Genomic DNA, 25,999 nt, shown 5'->3' with positions numbered 1-25,999 from the left:
CTAGCCGTATAGTGAGACATATACGGCCGCTTTTGGCTCGCATCTCCGCTTGGCCCAAGCGGCGTCCTCTCCAGCACGCTTCGATGGTGTGAAGGCTGCATGCAATCAATGCGTCTCGCGGGACGGGAATGGATCGCATCAACAAGCTTTAGAGACGTTCCTTGCCACCAAGGTTCACATTGTCCGACTCACAAACCCACCGTATATGTCGTGCTTCACTGCAATTCCAGCCGATCTCCGATTTGATGCCCGGATGTCATGGTGCTGTTCGACGGCAGGGTGAAGTGTATGGCAGCTTGATACGGATTGGCGCCTACGGTCTGCGCTTGTGGGATACAGAAGTATTGTCGGATCACGATGGGCCATGTTACAAATTCGATGTTGTATGCGCAAGCCACGTGTATTTTTTCGCATCCTGCAAAGCGGGATATGCTTTATGCACTATTGGCGACTGCGTACCCTAGTAGGATAGATCAACCAGTGATGCACCATTCCGCTCTTCTATCCGTACTTCGTTCGCATCATTCGGTATTTGATCACAGACTGCAATTGAATTCGATGACAGTCATGCCGTATGGAGTCTTGCGGGTGTCTCCAGCAGCATGGTGCTGATCGGCTTTGTGACCCACTGCTTCATTTCATTCTACACCCTCCACCCACAACCCGAAGGACTTGCACTCGGCCGACAGACGAGGGGCATCCCTTTCTCACGTTGAAATACAACTCGAAATGTCAACCACGAAACGTTCTGCTGTGCAAGACTCCGGGCTCAACACTACACTGGCATTCTATGCCAGATACCTAGCCAGAGATCTCTTAGGCCTCGATAGCATCCCCGCTTATGCCTGACGTTGGACAACTTGATATTTCACCTGCGAGCATCACCAGTCTACAGTTTGCTTACGGGGGAATTGCCGGTTTGGATATGAAGAGATTGGCAATCTCTTACATCTGACCGAGTGTCACGGCAATAATTCTGCTCGACCAGAGGCTTTGTCATGGCCCAGGGTCTCGGCAGCTGACATGCGAAACAGGTTGTTCAACTAAGGCCTCTCTCTATGACAGGATAACATATCCGAGTCTGCCGCTGCTCACGTGTGCACACCTAATGCGCCCTCTGAACGATACATATCAAGAACCTGTGCATGATCCGCGGCTGCTTGCGGCGCTTGTTGGTATACCAAATCAGTCCAACAACAAGGACATACCTCGGCTCAGACACGAACAACACTATACATAACATCAGTCAAGTCTAGTCTAGCTTTGATCGGACTTTTGAGATTCCTAAAGGTCTCAACCTTATTCGGACGACTTTGCGTTACCCATGATCGTCGCCAGCGACAAATTGACAGAATGGCGCGGCTGCTCGGCTGGCAGTGATTTTGCAGCTGTCTGTCGACTCAACGCCTTGCGGGCTGTGGTTCGTTGCGCAGAACAAGGTCGCCCTTGCAAACTCAATCTCGTTTGGACGCTCTTTGGAGACCCATTTCACGAATCGCAAAGTTCCGTTGAAGAAGGGCCAATAGCCCGCCCAGGTTGTCAGGAACGTTTGACGCGGCCCACTAGAAACCCTGAGCCTGTCATCCGGTCTGTCAGTGGCGCACCCCCAATGTCACGTCAGTCTAGCCAACCACCCTCGTCGGCTCCTCACTCAAAGAGCCCACGTCGGTTCGAGACTCCCGACAAATCTTCCGAGCGCGAGAGAAGCCCGAAGGCGGTTGGCTAGGGGGGAAAGAGGATCGGTCGCGAGACACTGGCAGAGGTGGCTGTTGATGGACGGATACAACCCTCAAAAGCGAAGTGTGTGTCACCTACGACGTTACAGGCAACATGGGGAAATGAAGACTGGGTCTCTGCGAAATTATATGATGGAACATGTCTGCACAGAAGACGGCCAAGATCCAGCAATGGAAGTCGAGCCAGGTTGCAATCAACGAGGTTGACAGTCAACCGATGACCACATGCAGCCCCGTTTGCTGCATCGCTATCGGCCGGTCATCGTCGCCAAACAGACGAATCTCCGAACTCAAGCAACAACGTCGTTCGAGCTCCGAGGACCCCAGAGAACCCATGTCGTCTTTCTTCTTACGTGAGCCCCATGTTTCATGCACAATTGGGATTTGCCGCCGCGTTTTGGCTATTTTCGGCTCGCTTGATGAATGTTTCGAGCCTCTCCGTCTACAGCGCAACTGCACACGTTGTCGCAAAAGCTATGTGCGCCTGCGCCGAATCATTATTGAAGTCGGAAAGTAGGCGACACTGGGGGCAGAGATAAGTAACGCATATCAAGGCTTACTTACCTACGGATACGATGGGATCGAGCTGGGCTCGCCATGCGTTGCACTTCTTCGGGGCGTCTGGCGTCATTTGCGAGGGTCAGTGCCGACAGCGTGCCACAGCCGTGAATTGGCTGGTTCTACCATAGGTGCAATGTGGAGTGCAGACGACCAAAGGGGCCATCTCATGCACAACTTAGGCAACGTCGGGATGATCTCCCTGTGTAGGAACCGCTGTGAGCCATTCACCAAACCTTCTACTGTGTACACGGTAGGAAAGTGGCCGTATTGGGGATGCCATGCCACGCACCAACAGAGCCTAGATGTTGTCAGCTACATCTCTCGCAGTCGACAGCAGGACTAGCAGCACCAGCGCAGGACTGGGATGGCATACTCGCATATAATACATTTCCAGCAGCGGTCTTTCGTGTCTTCTGCGGCCATTGATGCGGCCAACGGAGAACCCGCGCACCCGCGGTCCCCCTGAATCAATTGGTGTCAAGCTTGCATGTTCGATATTACACTGCAGCAGAAGCATGCCAGCCAGCCGCCACCTCAATCTCCTGGTCGGATCTGGCATCCCGCGCCCAAATTGCATGTGCTTTTCTGGCACTTCTTCCGAGCTTCCCACAGTGGAAGCGCAACTTGACACCGATCCACTGTTGTCAGCCAAAACTTCGCTTTGCATCTAAACCTAGATAGAGTCCGGGTCGTCGGGCGGGACACGGCTCGCTAGCAGGTGGCCCGGTCGACAAGTGCCCTGCTATGCCAATCTTTGACGATGTCCGCTATCAAGGCAACCCCTCGGAGACCGTTGAAGCACAACCAATATTCCCAGATTCTACCTTGCTTTTCTTGGTTCCCCTCCATCTGGACTCTTAGCTTCGAGGCCAGAAAGCCGGGCTGAGCATCGTATCCAGCCCAGGCCACTCCCTCGTCACCCACATCCTTCTGGACCTAAGCTACGGTAGGCAATCAGGTAGATCGACTTTTCTGGCGTCCTAACTTGAAGTTTGTTCTCACCGTATCTCCGCATTGCACATCGTGTGCACCGTCAATTAACTGGAGTCCCGATGCGTGCATCTCCCCCAGGTGGCCCAATTTCCTCATCATCAACCGAACCGAGGCGCACGCAAAGTCTCCAACACACCTTGCTGTTTGCCCCTCTTCTTGGACAAATACCGGCGATGGATCCGGAGATTTAATTGTTTCGTTTCGTTTGAACTCGGTTGAAAACATATCTTAGATCAATTTGCACAAAACCGAAGTGTGTCCAAATCACCGCTTATGGGACCAGACAGCGTACATGCATTATCGCACGGCTTGGTAGGCGAGAGAATCCGTCGATTCCACAATCAGGGTCACAGTTGCACTTTCACGGCGGTTCATCAAGCCGCCGTTACATCGCGCTTAGAATCGGGTTGCCTAACAGAGCACTAGGGCGCTAACAATCTCACGAGCCCCAGACTCAGAGCCCAGAAGCTAGAAGTGCTCCGTACAGATACCACCAGCAATAAATGGAGCACAATCGAGCCATGACCAATACTGCATCTTCGGGTCCGGTGGAGATTGGACTCTAGGTTTGCAGGTCTACCAAGGCAAGATGCTGGTTCAATATGGTTTTCTCGTGTCATTGGAAATTTCTGAAAATGTCATGCGGTAACGGTTATGCTGCCATGACATTGTGCAGAAAAGAAACCACGACAGGTTTGATGTTCTAGTTGTACAAAGTCTAACTGCCCGCTCCAATGCATACTTGAGACAACAGCGACTAAACGTCCCCCAGCCTCAACTGATCATCGGCCAACGACTGATATCGAATGTCTAACAGCCGTTGAGACAAGCCAGCCACCGATCGGACCGTTGTCCATTGGCCACCACCGTGGGGAGAAGGGGGCCACGGCCCAACTCCGATCAGTTATCTACTAACGGCTTTCACGATCGGGGAATGTGACGAATCAAGGTGACGTGCCTTAGCAACTGCAGCGGAACATCCGCGGCCAGATTTGGCGCAAAGTCTGTGTGGTATTTTATGTCGCCTTGCCAAGATGTACCGATGGAATAAGTTGGGACGAGATGTGTTTTGAGACTGAGCTTTGAACCCATCGTACTTCCACTCGGCCGCGTTGATCCGCCACCTAACTAGATATGCGGGCAGTTTCGAATGCTGTCTAGATCCTCAGTGCTTCCCAGGAAGGACCATGCTGGCTAGGGGCCACTAGTGACGGATTTCCACCATCACTTGGGCTATACACTCCCAGGGCGTGTTCGGCATAGGAAATTCACGTATCCTCTCTAATTGTGACCTTGGCGGTGCGACCAAGACATCTCTCTTGCTGCTTGCAGGAGATCGCGGAACGTGGCGGTAAAATGACGAAGCGGAAGTCAGTCAATGAAACACCCGGAGCACAGATCTCGGAGGGAAGAGGCGGCAAAAAGGAAATGGGACTGAGATGGTTGGTGATCAGGAGGTCCAAGGCTGAGGCAGTTATTCTGCCTCTGATCGAGTGACGAGTTCTCTGGGTGATGGGGGAAATGAGGGGGGGGGGGGGGGGGGGGGGGGGATGAAGGAGGAGGAGGAAGGGTAGACAGAGAGGGCCCCGGTGTCGTCTGGTCTGGTCTCTGGAAGGTTTGGTTCATTATGGTAGGTCCACACCAACAAATCCGTAGAGGCTGAGGCTCTGGGTGTTCCGCAGAGTTGCGAGCCTTGGTTACGTATCTGTTTTGTGGCATTATTTTGATGAGAAATTCGTAGTCTTTGGAAGTGTAGCTTACTGGTTAGGGTTCTTTGGTTACCATGGGTCCTGGGAAGCTTAGGGACTGGGTTTTTGGTTCTGCTAACGCCGGAGCGGTGTAGACCCGGGAGCGGCGCGCCGGCTGTGTTGATAGTTTGGATAGGCGAGAGAAGGAGCTGAACTTTGGTTTGGATGGCGAAAGATCTTGGTAGTATAGCTGAGTAGATGATGGCAGAGAACAGAAGCGGATACATATACTTAATTGTTTCCTCTTCATTGTGACTATCTGTTTTTGATTCATTATCAGCTGTCGTCGTGGTAATTTGCATCATGGATGTGGCGGTGGAATTCATCTGTCTGTCTCTATCTGATGGGTCGTTGGAAACGACGACAAACATCCAACTCGACCCAGGCATCTGTCATCCCATTACAGCTTGTGGAGTCAGTAACACCTCGACAGAATTACTCTAATGACTCGTAGTCCTTTATTCGAATCGTGCGACAAGCCGGCCGAACGGCTATCGACGAAGATGCCAAGACCGATCCATCGAGTATGAACAAACCCGACGAAACCGAATCGCGAGCCTGGGCCACTCTTCGATGCCGCGCGCGGGAAGAAAACTCACGTCTCGGACGAGAGACACAACGGAGGAGGGACAAAATACAGAGATGAGAGAAGAACGTGATAACAAGAGATGTGTAAAGGGGAGGGTGTGGAAGCGTAAGAGACGGGCTTGTTATTTTGGGACTACACATCGAAGTCTCGGTTCTCGGGAGACTTGGTGACACTAGAGAGTCAAAGGGCCCTTGCGGTCTCTTCGATCATTGTCGGTCAGAGCCTGAAAATGGTCCATGACTGACGTCGTTTGTCTTTTGAGGCTGGACGAGCAAGTCAGAGGCCGGACGAACCAAGATCGAAGCTGGCGCTTCTACGGACGCATGTCTACGTGGCGTCTACTCTGAAGTTAAGTTCTTTGACCTCTATTTGAACAAGTCGGCAGACTTGGCCTATCTCGTGTTTTCTGTCATAACCTTGTGTTTCGGTGCCTTTCCACCCGCTTCTTGGGGTTGTATTGCTGATGGTATCTTGTCGACAGGTTTTACTTTCCGATCAGTCGCTACCATCATCATTAAGACCCGACCCATACCCTTCGATGCTCGTCACATTTGCTGGAGTCTTCTCCATCTACGAATGTCAATACCTCGATCCCATCCGCTTGGAACACATCCCAGAGTTCGGCCTCCTGCTTTCTGGGGTCTCGACGGACGTCGATCTCCTCTCCAGCGTCGAGTCACTAGGAATTACATTGGTGGACTAAGAACACGGGACTTTGATCAATAGTAACGCACCTAGATGACCTGAGGTTCGACTTGATGGATCACCGCGCTGGCGGTTGGTTTGGAACTTGGCGAGTTTTATGGTCCTCGAGTGAAGACCCCAAGGTAGTTTACCATCATCAGGTCGATGACTTCGAACATTCCCGCGACACTACGGGCTTGACTCCTTGCGTGGCAGGCGCTCTTCGCACCAACGGCTGGGATCAGTCGTGGATCATCTCTAAGATCCATATCCAGTCTCCTCAATACCGCCCAGTCCAAGGTGGAGGACTACTCGGTGGACACTCGCAGTCTGACGATGCGAGGGGGAAACTGTAGTAGGATTTATGGCGTTAATTGCAGCCCGAAATTAACGTCTTCGTTTTTTGAGACAGACGCATTCATAACAGGCCGAGTGGCCGACCTACATTTGGCTTTAATGATTCATGACGCCAAACATAAAATTCTTTGCCTATGGATAAGCTAGAACTGGACGCTCTGGTAATCCAATCCCCCGCAACAAGTAAATCTTTGACACAAACTCACCTTTTGGTTCGGGGTTTCTATCGTCAATCTATATTGCATTAATCTAAAACATTTTCTGTATCTCTTCTAGCCTCGCATTTCTCTGTTCGAGGTAGCCGTTTGCGAATAATAATCGAACATAGACCAGGAAGCCATAGACACAGAATCTGTTTCCTTGATGTAGAGGCACCGTGACTCCCTACACAAGTCTGAGTATTAGGAAGAAAGAAAAAGAACCCCTTCTCTGTCATATAAATGAGGAAAGTGGAAGCCCTCTGCGATCATTAGGTCAAAATACGCTGAACGTACCGGACTGCCCCCATTTACCTTAACTTCATTTTGATTAATCGATTCAGCACTACAGTATCTACCTCGGCATCTCACTGTAGAACTAGATTACCGGAAGTTTTGATCTCTTTGACATCCAGAGCAATCAAATTCTGCTTGCGCTCTACGTGTCCGCTTTTCATGGGTTCGAGTCTTGCTATCTTGTTGTGAGTGACAGAATACTTTTTGTATGTTTAGTCTCTACAATGCCCTACTTCTGAAATACAGTCGCACTATTCGATAGCCGTGTAGGTTTGTTTGATTCTCACTGAATAACCAACTCCTCCCAATTGACCTCACTTTTCCTCGGTGGCCGCCACCAAGCATACTTCTCCCACCCAACCTTGGCTTTCCTACTTGCGAAGAATTCACCTTTCATGACACCATGGACTTAGTCTGAAGTTAGTGAAGATCTATAAACATTGACTGATCGAGGCCTACCGTATGCTTCCCCAACCAGCTCATAGAGCGCCGTTCCATTGTTTGTTGCCCGCTTGTGCTCCCTGAGAACCAGGGGCAGATTGCATCCAGCAACAATGAAGATCTTGTCTCCGGGTAGGGTTCCTTGGGTTCCAATACAGAGGTACCGCTCATCCTTTGTGATGAAGAAGCGTCGGAAGATCATGGTCTCTCCTATGGCTTCCTCTTCATCCATAGTGCCACGGGAACCAGCCATTAGAACGCTCTTGACCAGGCCAGGCAACCCATCCTTCTCGTCCTTATTCCACCAATTAGGTTTCCCGTCGAAGAACGCAGCCCGGGCTACGAGACAAGCATCATTCACGGTGTTCTTGACGCCACTCTCTGATCTCGAGCCATGCGGAGGAGCAGTCGACTCCACTTCATCAACGAATACGGCTCGAACATGCAACCGGTCGAGATCGTGGCTAAACCAAGCAACTGGTTTTGTGTCTGCGCAAGCCGTGAATCCGTGTCCGTTTACAACAAGAGACTCAATCGACCCAGCGACGAAGAGAGATTGAATACGCGATTGATCAACCAGGGGCATCGGCCGCCCCTGAAGTGGGCTATGTTCCCTGCGCCAGTCTGGAACCCAGCTCGGCAATGAGATTGCCTCGTCCTGTCTTTCTATCCTTCCACCGGCCAACAAGATATCAAGGCTGTTTTCGTCACGAATGATATCTCTTGCTGCTGCGCAGAATACCTGCTTGACGGACCTGTTGTAGTCAGGTTGAGACCAGCAACGGAAGCTACTAGCGAGACTGAGCATCGCAAACACTTTTTCACGAGGGTCAGCCACATCTCTGTCCCAGGTGTTCCACAAGAGGTCTGATAGCTTTCCATCCATGAGTCGCTTCTTCAAGAGGTGGAAAGCTCTTGCGTATCGTTCGAACAGCTGCGGCCACTCGCTCATGCGTACGTCTTTTGTTTCAATCATTGTCTTTCCCATATCGTCCCAAGCTTCGGCAAATGGTAGTGCCTTTTGCAAGGTCTTCCACTTGATCGTCCGCTGCCCGCACTGGATCACTGCTCGGTCTTTAGCACACCAGACCTCCAGAACAGTCCACGTCTGGCTCCACCATGGATGTTCAAGGAGTCTGTCGACCGCCTCCCAGTCGGCTTGGTAGCGCTCCTGGAAGAAGTAATCCATGTGGTTCTCGTAAAGAACGGGCCGCCCAAAAGCTATGTAGCCAACTCTTGACCGGTTAAGCTCCCATGCTAGAACAGCCCTTTCCCAGGCTCTGCTGATTCTCCATGCTCGGTATGGGTTCCAGTAGCCGTAGACGAAGTAGTGCCGGTACTTACTACGCAGAAACCATCCGATGCCGGAAAAGAACTGGTGTATCTCAGTGCGAAGAAGTTCGGAATGAGACATGAGCGGCTCTGATGCGTTGACTCTCTCCAAAAAAGCCCTGGTATCAGACGAGACTATGGAAGAAGTCCTATCATCAACGATATCAAGGTCATTATCAGAAAGGGGCCCACTTTCGTAGCCCTCGTCGTCCTTCTCATCATCGTCGTCGTCCGCCTCCTCGTCCGAAATACCCGCCCGCCTCCCATCTCCACACTCGGAGCTGGTGTCGGAACCAAGTCTCCTGCCACCAAGGTATTCACCTCTATCGTTGTATTTCCTATGCATGGCCATTCTCTTGAGAAACGTGAGAGCCCGATCGTTGCTTCCGTCCTCAGCGGTGGGACCCAGCCACAGAATCACGCGTACAGCGCTTTCGAAGATCTGCCGCAAAAGCTTCGCTTGGGTGCTCTTTTCTGATGGATCTGCCTGCTCAACGCGGATTTCATAGATCCATAGTGTCCTCGCGTCGACTGTGCTGCGAAGGGAGAATAGAAGGGACAGAATCTGTGATGAAATCGGGATGAATTTGGGGCTTTCATTCGACTCGCAGGCTTGAATAGTCAGATTCTCAGAAACATCGAATGCTTCTCTTGCGCACGAAACAGCCTCGAAATAAGGAGACGATTCTAGCAAGACCTCTTGCAAAGTGCATGATAAAGGATCAAATACGTCGCCCGGAAGAAGGGTGAGAAGCCGAATGTAGCCATGTTTCAAGCGCCGGTAAACAGGAGACATCGTGATATCACAGGGACGGTTTGTTCAACTCGGGGATTGATATGAGAGCATGTTGTTGTTGACATTTATGAGACAGGAAGTCAAATTTCCTCAGAAAGTTGAAACTGAGTGATATGTCTTCGGTCAGCAGCCCATAGATGGCTGCTGCCTGCACCGACAGGGGTTTCTCATCAGCTCCGGCGAAGAGTCAGACTTTCATCAAGAAAACAGCAACGTGTTCAGTGCCATTAAATGTCATCATTGAATTTTTATCGACGGGATGGAAGATAAACGTGGCCAGTCTCTTACAACGCGCCAGCTCATTAGACGCGTGAAGAGCACATCACATTACCTCAGGTACATGCAGCACCATTGAGAGGCGGCTCTCAACTTTCCCCACCCCGAGACTCCTCAACGGGCCCGGTGCTGATCTTGAGCGCGGCGTCTTGCGGGAGTGAATCCGGGGTGCGGGGAAAATGGTGGTGTTGCCCACCAAAGCTACCTGAAATATGGCCGACACACCCTCCTCTTGAGATCCTCGGTTCTTGAGTGCGCTCTTTTCCTGGCATTCTTTCAAGACGGCGAGCTTTCAATTTTCCGACGGCCGACGAACGTTTCGACGAAAATATGCAGTGGCTCTCCGGGGAGAAGTCTCGAGATCCCGCGGACGATCTCGGAACTGGCTATAATTCCGCGACTATGCTCTGCCGGACACGCCGGCTTGGGGTTGGCAAGTTGATGTGGCGGGGTTCTTGAGCTCGTTAGGGCTGAGGAGCAGGGATTATACATGCAGTTGCAGTCTTTTCATCCCCTTTAGTCCGCTAGGGATTGACGGACCTTCAGCGTTGCTGTACTTGTAGACGTTAAGGAAGTAGTACTCTCGATCCATGGTTTTCTTGAAGGTATGTCAAGCTCGTTGGTCATTGATGATACCTATCAGAACTCATTGAGCATTAGCTGCACTGAGGCAGAGGGGTTGGTTGCTGCTGTCACACCCGCACCGATCATCTTTCACCGGCTAGATGAGGTATCTGTATGGCTTACTCATCCCCTTTTTCATCCGTGAGTGATGTGTACAATTCACCTATCCTTACTCCGTGCTTAGGATAGGCCACGATATCGTAGGACAATGCAACAACCATGGCTCAATTGCAAACTGCAGATTTTGTATCTCCACAGCTCGAGAGACAGGAGCCTAGACTGAATGATCTGCTCATCTCATCTAATCTCACATCATTTCACAGGCTCACCCCGTCCTACCTTTGAGATGAAGGCCCGTGCTCGTGCATGAATCTTGACTCGTCTCACGTTGAATAGGTAGAGGCTTCTAAAAGGCCACCAGCTATTTTAGGTCTTATTACGCCGTAATCTTTCCTCCCCCCTCTTGACCGAAAACGAGTACAAAAGTCCACAAAACATAGCATTAGCGCAAACTCTGTCGGCATTCTGTTGCCCTGCAGTGCTGTATCCGTACGGAGTTGGGGTTCTGTACCGCGTGAGGACAGATGCGGCGAACTCCGCAATTACATCATTCTCCAATGAGACAAAACAAATCGCCCACCCCTCGGCCCGGGTGAAAACTCAACCCAATGTCGTCGCAACCCTCAGAGACAAGAAGCCGAGGGACCGTTATGTTCAACTGATCTACGGGCGCGACAATATAATCGAATAATCAACAGCTGCCCGCTCGTTCGCTCGAGGGGCCGATGATTCCGCAAACGTAAACGCAAAACGATAGGAACCATGGCATCCGACGAACAGAAGCCGGACGCTGACCGGTACACCGAGTCTCAGTCCCCAGAGACCGAGACTCACCCGGATGGCGTCCCTGCGCGGTCACCGACGACCGCAAGTAAAGCGACAAAGAAACCGGCGCCGAAGCCGGGCCTGGCGACAAGATTGGGCCTCGACGCGCCGACGCTCATCATGATGTTCAAGGGCTCATTACCGCCTCTCATCGGCATCGCCATCTACCAATCCACGCCTGTGGCACAGTACTTCACAACATTGGGTTATCTCGTGCCAATTATCTCGGTGCTCGCGCTCGCCATTCTACCTAGAGGGAAATACCTTCAGAATCTTGTCCTCAATGTCACTGGAATCTGCATTGGCGGTGCCCTGTCGATGCTGGCGCTGTGGTCCGGTGTTCAGGCGCGTAGGAACACCGCTTCCGCCGAGGAATTGGCCTCTGGATTACCCGTCTACAACTCAAGCCAGTCCGCCGTCTGCGGCGTCTGGCTGTTCTTCAACATTTGGATTTCCAATACTTTGAGAGCCAAGTACCCTGCGATGAACCTGCCTGTCATGATATACTCCATCTTCATGAACGTAGCCTGCACCTTTGGCCCGCTGATGGTGACGACCGCAGCCGCCGAGTCGCTCGTGAAGCGGCTTACTGTGGCAATGCTTTGCGCCATGGGTATTGCTACCGGTGTCTCGCTTTTTGTTTTCCCCGTCTCCAGCAGAAAGGTTGTGAGCGGTGAATTCAAGGGTGCCATTGGGCTTGTTCGCAAGTCCATTGCCCTGCAGCTCAACTACTTGAAGACGCTATCAAGCCCGGACATGCTTGAGCGTCACCAGACGAAGAGTAGCAATGTGTTCAAGAAGAACAAGAAGCAGAAGAAGCCCGAGATGACAAAGGAGGCAAAGGCCGCCGGCGAGCTCAAGGCCACGGCCTTGGCGATTTCGGCCCTGTTTGGAAAGATGCACGGAGACATCCTCTTCGCCAAGAGGGATATCGCTTACGGCAAGCTTAACTCCAAGGATATTGGCGAGATCTTCAACCGCCTGCGAAGCATCATGATTCCATTGAACGGAATCAGCACAATTGTCGACATTTTCCGCCGTGCCTCCGAAAAACACGGATGGGGGGCCAATGATGGCAACGGCGACTCGGACGCAGAGAAGGACCGGGAAAAGAAAGTTTGGAACGATATCATGCTCCAATTGCTGGAGCCGTTCGAAATCCTGACGGAAGCGATGGACCAGGGACTCGACCACGTCGGAATCGTGCTCGAACTTACACCGAAGCCAAAGAAGACCAAAGGTGCCGATGTGGAGATGGAGGCAGGTGCCAAGGCGACTTCGAAGCCAGGCGAAGCCGGGTTCGCCGAAGTCCTCGCCGAGAGAGTGCAGAACTTCAACGACAAGAAGGGCGAGCTGCTCAGGAATTGGTTAAAGGAGAGACAGCTTGCGACGGAGCAGGAACGCCAGGATCTCCACCTAAAGAAGCTCGAGACCAGGATGCGGGAGCGCGACCAGACGCAGCTTTATGTGATGCTGTACATGGAGAAGCTCATGCTCGCCCTCGGTGAAGCGGTGCAGGATCTGGTCATGTTTGCAGACTCAAAGGTGGCAGACGGCACAATGGCAAAGAAGCGCCTTATCATCCCTTCCCAGAAACGCCTCAAGAAATGGTTCAAGGGTATCTGCAGCACCGAGGATGCTTCCCCCGAACAGACGCCGGATATTGCGGAGATGGGTGCGAATATCGTATATGCCGGTGACGGATACAACAAGAAGAAGGACCCCGAACATCTTCACGCTCACGGCCTCTGGCAACACTTTGGTAACTGGGTGAGGGCATTCTCCGCCTTTGTCGGATCCGGTGAATCGCTCTTCGGCTTCCGTGTCGCTATTGCTACCATGACAGTTGGCATCATGGCTTTCTTGCAGAGCACCCAGACGTTCTTCACGGAGCAACGCTTGGTTTGGGCCATGATCATGATCGCCATCGGCATGACCATCACGGCCGGCCAATCCATCTTTGGCTTCGTATGTCGAGTCGGTGGAACTTGTGTGGCTGTCATCTTCTCCTACATTATCTGGTACATCGTTGTTGAGCGCACCGCCGGAGTCATCGTCTTCCTCTGGCTGTTCATCTTCATCGAGCAGTACTTCGTCTTGAAGTATCCACGATTCATGCCTGTATGGCTCATTACCATCATCACTCAGGTCCTCATCATTGGATATGAGCTGCAGGTTCAAAAGATTGGGGAAAAAGCCGCCGCCGCCACGGGACAACCGTACTATCCTACATACCTCCTGGCACCCTATCGCCTTGCCTGTGTTGCGGCTGGTTGCTTCATCGCGTTCATCTGGACGATTTTCCCGGCTCCCATCACCGACCGGCGCTGGCTCCGACGGGATCTCAGCGCCTCGCTCTATCTCCTCGCCAACTATTTCAGCGTCGTGACTGAAACAATCAAGGCAACGATGGAAGAGACTCACGGTGACATCAAGAAGCCCGGTACGCCTGCACACAAGATGGAGAAGGAAAGGCGTCGCATCCTGGGCAAGCTGCTACTACTGCTCCCTAGCTTGGATCAGCATGCGCAATGGCAAAAATGGGAACCCGATATCGGCGGCAAGTTTCCCAGAGCCACCTACGAAGACATCATCAGACGGTCGACCAGCACCATGCGGTATCTGACACTAATTGCCTACACCATTACATGGAAGCCGCGTGACAAACCAGCGACCCCCTCGTCCGACAGCGACCGGGCCTGGCTGCGCGCTCTCAATCAGGTTCTTGCTGGGATCGAACCGACTCAACACACCATTCTCTCCACACTTACGCTCTTGTCCAACTCGCTGCTATCGGGCCAGTCACTGCCGCCCTTCATGCAACTTCCGAGACCGAATGAACTCACCCGCAAGCTCCTCCACCTCAAGGGCCCCGAACCGGAGCCGCGGGCCATGCAAAGAAGAGGCAGTGAGCTCGAGCATAGACTAGTCACGGTGCATACCCGCACAGGTTCGGAAGTGCGCCCCTCAGGTCGGAAGCCCAGCGTGGTGGAGTCGCCAACGAGCGACACTTCGACGATTGCTAGTATGGCCGAGTTATCGGAGATAGTCAGCCCCCTCGGCAGCGGAAGCATTCTGGACGTGAGGAATGTGGAGGAACACGGATATACCGAGTTCGCGGTGCTGCAGGTCTGCAGCTCGCTTGTGTGCGATGATTTAGAAGGCTTGGTGCGGTCTGTGAGCAGCTTGGTTGGTGTTGTGGACTTCAGCTTCAGGATCAACCCGAGCGAGGCGACATTGACAAGCAGTGATGAGGAGGATGCCAGAGGGAAGGGCAAGCGAGATTAACATAATACCCACGACCTACCTAGGTTGAAAATACGGAGATAATACCAAAAGGCGAATCGAGAGAAGTAATAAAAAATTTCATCACGAGCATTCATATGGACCCCATGAATCCCTCTCATATTTCATAAACCATAGCTACTTTGGCAGAGTGAGAATTTAAAGGTGTAGTGTAATATTAGGAGCACTAGCTGTATGGCCATCCTACGAATCAGGGTCGGTCATGCCTATGAAGTTTACAAAGAAAATAGTTGTTGCCAGGTCGAAATCTTATGCCCACGATCCTGCCAACGGTCACCGTGTCAGGCTTCAACGCAAAAGCTGCCACTACTATTCACCCGGTGACCCGACTTGCGACTGGTACTCGTCGTGACAGTCTTGGTCCCAGATCGCGAGCTCATTTCATGCATCTGCGCACTCATCCTCTCTTCCAACCTCTCCATCGCCCTGCACTTCTCTTCAAACCTCATCATAGCCTCGTCGCGCTCACGATCCGCCGTGTTGCGCGCCGTAATGGCCGTCTCCTTCTGCTCCCTCGCCTCGCGGAGCATGGTGCGCATAGCCGAGATCTCGTACTCGAAGCTCGAGCTTCCCTCCTCGATCTCGGTTATGCTCTCGGAGGCCTCCTCATACCTGACCTCCCACTCGTGGCACTTGGCCTTGAGGGCGCCGCACCTGTTGTTGAGCGTCTCGACCTCGATCTTGAGCACGGCCGAGACGGACTGGTGGCTCTCAATCTCGATCTGGAGCTTCTCGACCTGCTTCCTGGCATCGCCTAGGTCGCAGTCGAGACGCTCGATGCGCTCCATCTTGGTATGGATCTCCTCTTGCGACTTCTTGAGAATGGTCTCGGTATGGCTGAGGGTCTCCTGAACGAGCAGAAGCTGGCGGTGGTTCTCGTTGGCGCGACCGACAGCACGCTCGCCCTCGTCCTTGAGGCGCTTCTTCTCGATAATGAGAATACGAAGCTCTTCTGTCTTCTTCGTGATGGTTTCCCGTAGCTCGGTACGTGTGATCTCGATGCGAGAGATCTCTTCGCGGAGCGAAATGATTTCACGGTCGCAGTGCTCCCACTTGAGCTTCCACCTGCCGCAGCTGTCTTCAGCCTCTTCCCACCGGCAGTGTTCTTCCTCAAGTTCGCGCTTGAGTCTGATGATGTGCTGCTCGAGCTCCTCCTTCTCGTTTTTAATCTTGATGATGATCTCTTCCTTCTCGTTCTTAATTCTGGTGATGGCTTCCTCCTTCTCACTCTTGACCTTGGTGATAGCCTCTTCCCTTTCGTTCTTGACTCTGATGACCGTCTCCTGTTGCTCCTTGAGCTCGTACTTCTTCTTCTCATACAATTCTTCTGTCTCCTTGTACTTCCGCTTCAGCTCATCGTACTTGTGGTCGCACTTGCGGATGTGGTCCTCAAGCTCGCCCCGCCTGTGAAGCCACTCATGCTTCTCCTCCTTAAGTATCAGGTGGCTCTTCCTGATGTCTACAAGCTCCTTGTGGTTCGACTCGAATTTGGTGGTGATTTCCTCGTGCTTGGAGGTCAGCTCGGTGAGCCTCAAGTCCATTTCCGCACGCTCGCCGCGCAGCTTGCCACATTGATCCTCGAGATCGACCCGGGCAGCTTGTGTGGCAACCAAAGTGAGTCTCGTCTGCTCCGAAGTCTTCTTGAGCTCCTCGTGCTCCTTCTTGATGTAGGTGTAGGTGTCCTTGGCCTCGGCAATTTCGTGGCGGAGGGTCTTGCATTCGTTGTCTCTCGATGCCAGCTCCAACTTGAACTTGGAAGCATTGTTGGTGGCGGCAGTGAGTTCCAGACGCACCTTGACAAGCTCCTGCTTGTGACCCTCCCGCTCGTGGTTGTGGTGGCTGTGCTCCCTATCCTTGCGCTCCATGACCTCGGTCAACTCCTCGTAGCGCTCGGTCATGCGGTGCATCTCAGAGTAAACGGACTCGCGCTCGGTGATAATCTTGCTCCATACTTCCCGCAACGACATGCTTCGCCTCGACATGCTAGCCATGAGTTCCGTGAGAGCCATAAATTCGGTCTCTGCCTGGCGGGTGAGCTCCTTCGACACCTCTGAACTGAAGCTGGAACTGTGGGAGCTTGAATGGAACTCATTGCTGTAGGAGCGACGGCTGACGCGGCGCTTGGTAGTATACGCGCTCCGGACAGACCCAGTAGGACTGCTTGTACGAGGAGATGTCGCGGATGGGTAAGACGGGATAAGGCGAGGCCGGCTTCTTTCGTTGATGCTCAGGCCCGACATCTCGCTCGTTAGCAAATCCGATTCGCCCGGAGTAAGAGGGGTGTGGATGTCAATGTCCACTCCCAGATGGGTCTGGGAGTGGTCATGGTTGTGATCGTGAGTCGTCGCCATATTGCTGTGTAGTCCAAAGTGTGAAGCAAGAGTAGAATCCAAAGACTGGTAGAAGCCCTCGGCCATGGGTTAAGGGGAATATCAACAGACTTAGCGAACCGGATTCGGTCAGGTCAGATCGCACATGCGACGCGGGACTTTTAAGGCATGGGCTTGACGGGGACAAACTCACGACGACACGACCCGGTCACCTCCGCTTCTGCTATTTTCAAAGAATGGTCATCGATACCGCTCGTATGGGAATGATGAGCACGAATTTCGTTCCTGAGAGGCTGAGACACAGCTGGAGTATGGCTGGTTTCCCAAAGCAGCACCGACCAAACTAGCAAGACCCCAATCTCCGCCCTTTCATCCCAAAGAGGCCCACCGGGCAAATAGGATGGCTTGCGATAGCGATGAAGCAACATTCGCAGCTTCTTGATCTACAGAGTAGTCCGAGACCTGCTTGTTGATAGAGGCTAGGCGATGTGGCGATGTCGGTAAACACCAGGGACCTCAATGTTCATGCTTGCATCCCTAGTTGTCGTAGCTGAGCCAGCCACAGGCAGCCCTCTCGCATGGGCCGAAGAACGTGAAAAGGTCTGATTGGCCCTTGCATGAGGATCTAAGATGGCGAAGGACGTGAGTTCGAGACTTATCCCGCGCGCAGGGCATAGCTTGCCACAATGGGAATGGTCCTTGTCTCTGTTACGTTAATCTACAAACTCGTCGCTTAGAATGGAGACAAACTGACTGAGCTATATGACCGAAAGCGGTTATATCTTCCCCCGCGTCGAGTACCTAGGTACAGTTCAACTTTGAAAATTACTGCCGGGGTTGCTGGCGCCTCCCCCGCAGAAGATTTGACTATCTAAGGCAAAGACACGCGCGTTTCTTACCCAATTATCGTTCGGCTCGAACTAAAATGAACTGGTATTGACTGTTAGATGTGGAGTCGTCGGTACCGATGTTCAAGTTCCAGCAGATTCATCTGAGACCCCGACTGCATTCAGCTGGGAGGCCCGACAGCTCGTGTGAAACATGTTGACTTAGCCCAACGGAGCACCTTCGACGGACAGCATTCTTAGGGCCCCTGATTGTCCCAAGAGAAGAAGATCAGCATATGTGATGCCCGTCGTCTCTTGAATGCACAATTTCTGCCGCGTTCCTTTCGCCAAGAATCGATTACCAGACGGCGATCATCACGTACTTGACTAGAGCCGGTGAAGCCAAACGCAAGTCCAGTCTTTGAAACATAACACCTCAAGAATTGCGAATGTCTTGTGGTAGCGCCTGATTACATCTGTCAGAGGTCTCTGGACTTTTTTGGGCTGTAAATATTGACGCAGTAGATGAGATTGGCAATCTGAGAAGGCACTGGCACGGAAGGTAACGCCTTGCTTTAACAGGCTGGAAGCGTGAAAAGAAGATCATCCCTTGTAAAGGATATCTTCAGTAATTATACTAGGAACAGTCCGTCGGGACTCTCATCCTTTTGTATGCGGTCAACTTACTGCAGAAGACCCGGCGGTATGGGTAGGTAATGAAGAGGATGGGCGTTGACTGGATCACCTCAATAGCGACACAGACTACTTCTTTCCATGAGATAAAAGCTGAAATCCAGCTATCCACTGATACAAACGCTATCAATGTGAACACTAAAGCTTTTTAGGCTAGAGTTCCTACCCCCGGAGCTTTCGTCCGAAACCCCCCTACCTGTCTACCATACCTTATGTGAGAGAGATGAGATGTCTGCATTGATGCCGTTGTCTTTTGAGAAGGAATTATGTGGCGGCCTTAAGAGAGTAGCCGTTTGACTTGCTAGCTCAAGGAATTACTTATGTATTCGTCAAAGTCACGTGAATGACTTACTATGTGACCTTGGCGGAAAGGTTCTTCTACTTCGACAAGCAAATGGGCTGTCCCTGTAGTAGTGCGGCCAAGCGACATGCAAGAAGGATGCCTACGATTTTTACCTTTCACAGGACGCCCGATTCCCCGAAATTGTGAACTTGTCGCTCAATAACTTGACAGAAGACTCCCGAGTTGAAATTACATCAGGTCTCCTGGATGGGTCACGGCACCAGGCAGACATCTTCATGATGAAGTGGCTTATTGATTGTTGACATTATTCAAAAGCTGCCTCATTGTTGTAAATGCATCGCTAGGCATGTTTAAACGCTCTCGGAGCGCTCTTCATTAAACACTTCGATCCTCATGTCAGCACTCAAGCCTTGTCGCACTTAAGACGCCAGTCGCTCTGCGGCGAGCAAACCACCGCGCCGTTGAACTTTAAAGTCGTCTTCGCCTGGGTGCTTCGTGCGTGGTTATAGGTGATCCAGATACCATTTTGCGCAATGTTCCTGCCATCTGTCGATCTGCAGGCGGTGTTGACCTCGTTCCACCATCCGGCCTTGAGCTGCAACTCATCTCTGCGGTTATCCATTGCCCACTTGAGGTCTCCGAAGCTAAGGTCGTTTCCAGTCCAGAGACCGGAGCACAAGAGGCGTTGAGCCTTGGTTGTGGCGCCAACATCGGCGGGAGCTGGCTCGGCAACTGCCTCTGGCGTAGGTGCGGCGATGGCGCTGGCCGCGAGGAGGAGGATGGCTTGGAACTTCATGTTTGCTGTCTAGGTAGTTTAAGGGTTTGTACCGTAGAGATTAAGGCGTCGAATTTTGTGGAAGAAATGAAGAGATGATGTCTGACTGGTGTGCGGTATGACGAGAAGTTTTGATAGTTTGAATGACAATGGAATGCTGGCTTGGAAATCATAGATGGCAGACCAACCCGTCGACTCAAATACTCTTGCACAATGTCTTCAAGTCAACCGCCTGGCCATGGTAATTTCCATCGATAGTATCCAAGAACACGCTATGCCTCACATGTTGTACATGACTTGTACCGGCGGGTCGATATTCAACGCAACTCAGTCGCTGATTTGCTCGACCGCCTGTAGAAGCCCACTGCAACGAATTATCCCACCGGTGAACGGATGCCGGCAGGATAAACTTCATGAATGAAGATCAACAGCTTGGTCGGGTGACCTTAATCTCATCGGCCAGTCCGCACACACTAAACAACACGGACTAGTCCGCGTATCGAGGTACACATGATTCAGCACACGAGGAGCCGGAGCTACAAAGTGGTGCTGTTCACTTGTTGTAAGCTGAAAGTTGGAACAGGGCTATCCGAAAGCGAATTGTTCGGAGCCGAACCTCTGTAAACTGGGACTCGGACCAGTCAATAGTCCGCTAACACAAATAGGCCGCCTAACGCAAGCAAGGTTTACAAAGCTTAAATGATTAAACACCGCTGCAATCTTCGCTAGCCGTTCGTATTACAGGCGAGTAGGTTGGAGCGTACTAGGGAAAATAAAAATTGGATTGATGATCTGTTGAATGCCAGACGGAGCAACCCTGAGAGAAACGGCTAGCTTTTCCACATTTGGGGTGTGTTTCCTGCACCGAATAGCCACTAAAATCATTAACCTTTGGACCTTAACTCGGATGGCAATATCAGTCATAAAGTAGTAGATCACAACAACATCACAATGCTCCAGTTCAGCGAACGAATCAATCATTTCTTGCCTCCGGTGAGATTTTTGAAATTCAAGTGAGCAGAAATTGAATAAGACAGAGATAGAAACCCCCACCTCGCGAATCTCAATATAGCTGGAAACTCGGACAGTCGGGTGCCGCAACTCATGCTGTGGAAGATCCCAGATCTCGTGCTTCTACTACGATAAGTTCATCTTCTCTGTCTTTTAATATAGGTAGTAGTATCTGCGTGTTCTACAGGAGTGCGTTGTATCAAAGACGGCGAAGCCGACCTTTACTGAACGGCAATATCGTGGAGGCCGTTATGCCTCGAAACTCGAAGGTCACAGGCTACAGGTGTATGCTCATCCCTGCAGATTTGCTTCTCTTCTCTTCCAGGACTCAGTTACCTGCCTTATCGCTAAATGAAAAACTATGCCGCTACTTCAGGTGTCGCAGTGCCCCCGTGGCCTCGACCTTTTACTGCTGTTCTACCTACACCGACCTTATCTCCCACCGATTGCGCTGCTCAGAATTGGACATTTTGACTTACAATTATGCTGAGTCTATCGTTGTTCATGTCACATATGGCAAGGTGGGAGATATTAGTCTATGAACCGAGTATGCAGTTCAAATGGCTGCAAGCACCAACAAAGAAGTTCGGTCAGCACGTATGTAGTCATCGCATCCTGCATCCCAAAAACCTCCAAGTCAGGACTATTCTTGGGGCATACTTCAGATTTGACAATATTCTGTCATTTCAAAACTTTTCCCTTCTTCCTTAGTCCCACTGGACTTGACCAAGTTGCTTCTTAGATACCCCTTGACACCAGTCATGGCCTACTGCGTGCTTCCTACTTTTCTATGACGCCCATCGTCTATAATTATACCTTTGAAACTTCCGTCTGTGATAATGTCCTTTGTGTCCTGTTGTTGATCAGACAGGATAGCTATTTGGCCTCCAATCCAGTCTCGCTCCCTGACTAGAATACCAAGTTGTTCCAAATATCTATCGCTGGGATCGATACCACGAAGCAATGCATGCTGAAATTTTGCCACAAAAGCCAGCTCCTCAACAAAGAGGCAAACCTGCGCGGCAATCTCGTACCCATCCCCATCGTCTCCACAGACCTCCAAGGTGTCATAGTCCGAGATCGCATAGAACTTGCATCCGTTCCCCCTAAACATCTTCTGGCCTTGGCCGGAATACGTCCAGCTTCCGAGTATTGGCATCGTATCGCTTGATATAACGGTTTGCTTTCGGCGTAGGCGGCTGTCAATAAGCCACAGCTTTGAACCTCCCCTGGCGATCAGATTCATTGAGGCCTGTAATAACGAATCGTACACGTCAAAGCGGTCCTTCGAATGCGCAGTTGATGATAGGTTTCTGGGAGGGTATTTGATTGGATCGTGTGAAGGATCCCATTCTATATCTCTTTCGTACTGGCGGAGCTCCTCAACGTTCCATGTAGGATCGAATACGTTTGCGGAGTTTTCAGCATGTACGAGCACATGCTTCCGGTCGTCTGAGGAGAAAAGCGAGTCGTGGCTCAACCCTATGAAGTCAGGTATGCAGCTGACGGACTGCAAAACGAAGAGGTCGGATTCTGGGAGGACCGTAAACCACTGGTCACTCTTGCCGTCGCTGACTCTGAAGGTGGCCGAGTCGTTTGAGGGGAACCGAAGTCTGGTTCTACCGTTCTCCTATCGATCCCTTCCGTCGTACTTGGTTTATACCTGCGACACATAGCTGCACGGGACTCTCTACAGGCGACCCAGAGACCCCCGCCAATCGCATAGGATGATGGGTTTTTGACGATCCAATGATGTCCAGCGTTGAGAATGGAGCCGCTAAAACCTAGATTTGGCCCTTGTGGACTTTCTCGACGAGGTGGTTTTGTTTAAACCTCCTTATCCTCGCGAACGAGGAGATAACATAAGTGTCTATCACCCAAAATTAGTGAACGCCTCGGTAGCCGCGGGATCGAACGGCGTGGTCCCAGATGAAATCTCGGATCTCGCCAGGGAGGAGCCGAAACTGAGGAAATTTAACATCAGTCATTGCGGATGTGTGGTAAATAACGATTTGCATATAAGGAAATTATTAGCAAGTTGATACGTCGGAGACGATTCGGAGACAGGAAGTTCAGATCTCGATATTCATCAATCTTGGTGAGACGGTAGAAGAAGAATGGCTTGAAGAAGCTGCCAGTGGCGGGGGGGGGGGGGGGGGGGGGCAGCTTCTTGACGCGTCACGTCAAAATACCTCCGAAAAGCAGCGCGAGAAAAGATCAGGACGACCTGTAAGTAGCCAGGTCCAAACAATCGGAGATACCTTCACTGAGGTATGTTGGGAAGGTACTCTGCGGTTGGTATCACTGAGCCATCCCCGCCACGCACCGTGCCATTCTTACTACGCTGATGGAAGTATATTGGGGCCTCTAACGAATGCTTTTAGCGCTGATTCCAGACGTCCCCTGGATTATATGCTTCTTATGTTTGAATACTGCCCAAGTCTTACCTTGTGTCTTGTCTTTCATGTTGGAAACCTAGGGTTATAAGCCGGGACCGAGAGCTGCAATGTGCCACGCCGTACATAGATTATCACTGCACTAGTAAAGATTTTTATCACATGTAACCTCGCCGTAGTTCCAGCGTTGACCTGCACATGATAGATTCTTCTTAGCGGTGGTGATGCAAGTAAAAGCTCGCCAGGAGCTGCTAGGGTAAGTAGGCCGTAAAGGTCGAGACTGCATCTCACAACGACACACCTTTTACCTTGCCACAGCGCTCAGTCACAAAAATAAAAGTAGTCGTCTCAAAGTCAAAACGTTGCTTGTCAAGGCCGTAAGCCTAGCCTCTGCCCAGAATCTCTCAGCCATCTCCACAATCGGAAAACGACGTCAAAGGTCTTACGCGAGACCCGCTTAGATCGTCGCTGGATGACCTGTGCGCCTGTCTCTGGTCCAAGTGAACCCCCGACCGACGCCCTACCAATATGGATGGAGACGATGACATCAATAGTCATGCGTAATTTCTCTGCTCAGGATATTCCATTCTTTTCTCTCCCTTCCGAGGGGCGCGGGATGGCGCCGCACCGTGGTGGACAACCGCTCACAAGCCTGGAAGATCTGCAAAGAGTGACCAATATCCCTAGAATGTCTCGAATAATTCAAACGTATCACAACCACAAACGGAATCTTTTCCGATATTCTAAAGACACAGGAGTTAGCAGTGCTGCTTCCTCTTCAAAAACATCATCTGCAGACATCAACATCTCATGCTCCTCAACCCTTTGAGCACGAGATCGTTAATGCCCAGTGCAACTCACGAAAAAGTATCACCTCAGAGTTAACCCAGTCTCACTCATCAGATTACAAGTTTAAAAAGAAGCAGAAGGGATGAAAATGATAGACCTACCAACAATCACCCTAGACACGACCCTCACAGACCTCTACCGCTGCGCAAGCCCCAGAAACGCAGACAAGCGCATCGCCCAAGTCCTCAGTCTCGTCAATTCCGGCTCAGAACTCAACCCCAGCGTTCCACGCAACGCAAAATACCTCTATCAAGATAGCCCCTTCAACGCCGTTCCAAAAGACCCTTCTAGCAGTAGTCTCCCAGGCGACGACGGCGGGAGACAGCAGCAGCGAGAACTAGCAGTGAAATACCTCTCGCTGATCCCTCAACGAGACGCCTTCATCAGCGGCGATACAGCAGTCATCCTCTTCCGTATCAACGACTCCAAGAAGCAAAAGCTACACGATAGCCGTGAGGCGGAAAGAACTCTGTTCGTGCTGTCCAAAACTCAGCAGCCAGATCTCATTTTCTGCCCTGGACCTTCAGAGATCCCCATTAAGGAAGCCGGCATCGACCTCATCGCGTATAAAATCGTCCTAGACGGCCTAGAGTCGTACAACAATCTCATCGTCCCGCCTGAGACGCACTGGTTTCTCAACTCCAAGGCTGCGCTCGCGCAGTCGGGCCTTCCTACCCCGAAAGCCAAGATTCTCGAGGTCGATGGGCTAGCAGGTGATGCGTGGGCGTGCTGTGCTTCATGCTACGGCGGCGACGCAGCAGAGTTTGTCATCCCGGAGTGCTGTACAGGAAGTCGGAGCAGATGGCTGGAAGAGCAAAGCGAGAGAGTCTACACGGATCTCGAATCCCACCCTCTGCCGTTCGTCCTCAAGAACCAGCAGACTTTTGGTGGTGCGGGGACGTACATCATCAACAACGAGGACGAGCGTCAGGAGTTGGTGCAGGACTTTAGAAACGGCATCCTGCGCAAGCTTCTCTCTTCGGTGACGGAGTCAAACGCGCATCTCCAGCCTGCAGCTCTGATCCTTTCTGACGTGGTCGAGAATCCCATGGAAAACTACGGCTTGACGTTCTTCGTTGCGGACAACGGAAGCGATTCGATTTTCCTGGCTGCATCGGAACAGATGACAGATGATGACAATGCGTGGATCGGAAGCACCATCAACTATCGCCGTCAAGAGCAGCTGAAGAAGAAGTTTGGGCTGTTGGTCAAGAAGATTGCGACTTGGCTGCAGGGGTATGGGTACGTTGGACCCGCTGGAGCCGATGTCTTGGAGACGGCATCGTCGACAGCGTATCCCCAGACGGATGGCACAAGAAATGGTGCTGCGAATGGCGTCACCGATGACATTCCACATGCAACAGATGGTAAATCTGATTTCCCCAACTTCCACATCGTCGACCTCAATATCAGAACGTCTGGCTCAATGTGCCTCCCCCTCCTACGAACGCACTTCGCCACCCGCAGCCTCTGGAGCGCCTCCTCCTTCTCCATCAGCTACGACAAGTCCCGTGACGCCTTCATTGAGTCTTTCCGAGAGGATTTTGAGGCAGGGAAGATGTGCATAATCAGCTGGTACGAGGATCCGGATACGGGGTGCAGTCTGGCTGACGTGGCTGTCGGCGCCGAGGATGTGGATGGGTTGCGGAGAGCGATGAAGAGAGTCCGGGATGCGACGGAGGAGGTGACGTTTTGACGGGTGCGTTTAGGTAGACGAGAGGTTGAGTGACTTGCTGAAGATTCCGAAGGGTGCGTGATTGGATAATTGTAGACCGAGACGCCGCTGGACGGGGGAACTTGACCACGAGATAGAGGCGTCTATTGCCAGAGCATAGGACTCCAACAACACATGATAAACTGTAGCATACGATTCACGAGCTTGAGCCCAAACTGAAATTGTATCTTCGCCACGCCCGTCCCATCCCAAATCAAGGCCAGCGTGAAAAACGATGCCTCGCTCGCCGTGCCCACCCCATCCATAAACACCTAATA

General features: G+C 51.7%; 6 protein-coding genes across 6 annotated transcripts; 2 read left to right on the top strand and 4 right to left on the bottom strand.

Annotated features, from left to right (window-relative positions):
• Nucleotides 1-7,445: 7,445 nt before the first annotated feature.
• On the bottom strand, nt 7,446-9,731 carry BDP55DRAFT_733930 (uncharacterized protein; the record flags this gene model as incomplete). The annotated part of the gene is made up of 2 exons (XM_060580155.1): nt 7,446-7,570; nt 7,622-9,731. The coding sequence occupies 2 exons, from the start codon at nt 9,729-9,731 to the stop codon at nt 7,446-7,448; spliced, it is 2,235 nt and encodes a 744-aa protein (XP_060423445.1).
• Nucleotides 9,732-11,453: 1,722 nt separating this feature from the next.
• Nucleotides 11,454-14,804, top strand: BDP55DRAFT_637639 (uncharacterized protein; the record flags this gene model as incomplete). The annotated part of the gene is made up of 1 exon (XM_060573005.1): nt 11,454-14,804. The coding sequence occupies one exon, from the start codon at nt 11,454-11,456 to the stop codon at nt 14,802-14,804; it is 3,351 nt and encodes a 1,116-aa protein (XP_060423444.1).
• A 299-nt stretch (nt 14,805-15,103) lies between these two features.
• On the bottom strand, nt 15,104-17,173 carry BDP55DRAFT_564753 (uncharacterized protein; the record flags this gene model as incomplete). The annotated part of the gene is made up of 2 exons (XM_060570358.1): nt 15,104-15,991; nt 16,058-17,173. 2 exons carry the CDS (start codon nt 17,171-17,173, stop codon nt 15,104-15,106), a joined length of 2,004 nt encoding a protein of 667 aa, XP_060423443.1.
• A 2,206-nt stretch (nt 17,174-19,379) lies between these two features.
• BDP55DRAFT_637637 (uncharacterized protein) lies at nt 19,380-19,772 on the bottom strand (the record flags this gene model as incomplete). The annotated part of the gene is made up of 1 exon (XM_060573004.1): nt 19,380-19,772. One exon carries the CDS (start codon nt 19,770-19,772, stop codon nt 19,380-19,382), a length of 393 nt encoding a protein of 130 aa, XP_060423442.1.
• Nucleotides 19,773-20,489: 717 nt separating this feature from the next.
• BDP55DRAFT_637636 (uncharacterized protein) lies at nt 20,490-22,436 on the bottom strand (the record flags this gene model as incomplete). The annotated part of the gene is made up of 4 exons (XM_060573003.1): nt 20,490-20,885; nt 21,242-21,298; nt 21,547-22,339; nt 22,426-22,436. The coding sequence occupies 4 exons, from the start codon at nt 22,434-22,436 to the stop codon at nt 20,490-20,492; spliced, it is 1,257 nt and encodes a 418-aa protein (XP_060423441.1).
• A 1,659-nt stretch (nt 22,437-24,095) lies between these two features.
• Nucleotides 24,096-25,865, top strand: BDP55DRAFT_708103 (solid-state culture-specific ATP-grasp domain-containing protein; the record flags this gene model as incomplete). The annotated part of the gene is made up of 1 exon (XM_060578092.1): nt 24,096-25,865. The coding sequence occupies one exon, from the start codon at nt 24,096-24,098 to the stop codon at nt 25,701-25,703; it is 1,608 nt and encodes a 535-aa protein (XP_060423440.1). The 3' UTR covers nt 25,704-25,865.
• Between the last annotated feature and the right edge of the window lie 134 nt (nt 25,866-25,999).

Source organism: Colletotrichum godetiae (assembly GCF_030913485.1).
Source record: "Colletotrichum godetiae strain CBS 193.32 chromosome Unknown BDP55scaffold_70, whole genome shotgun sequence".
NCBI lineage: Eukaryota > Fungi > Ascomycota > Sordariomycetes > Glomerellales > Glomerellaceae > Colletotrichum > Colletotrichum godetiae.
This window is presented reverse-complemented; position numbering and strand designations above follow the sequence as displayed.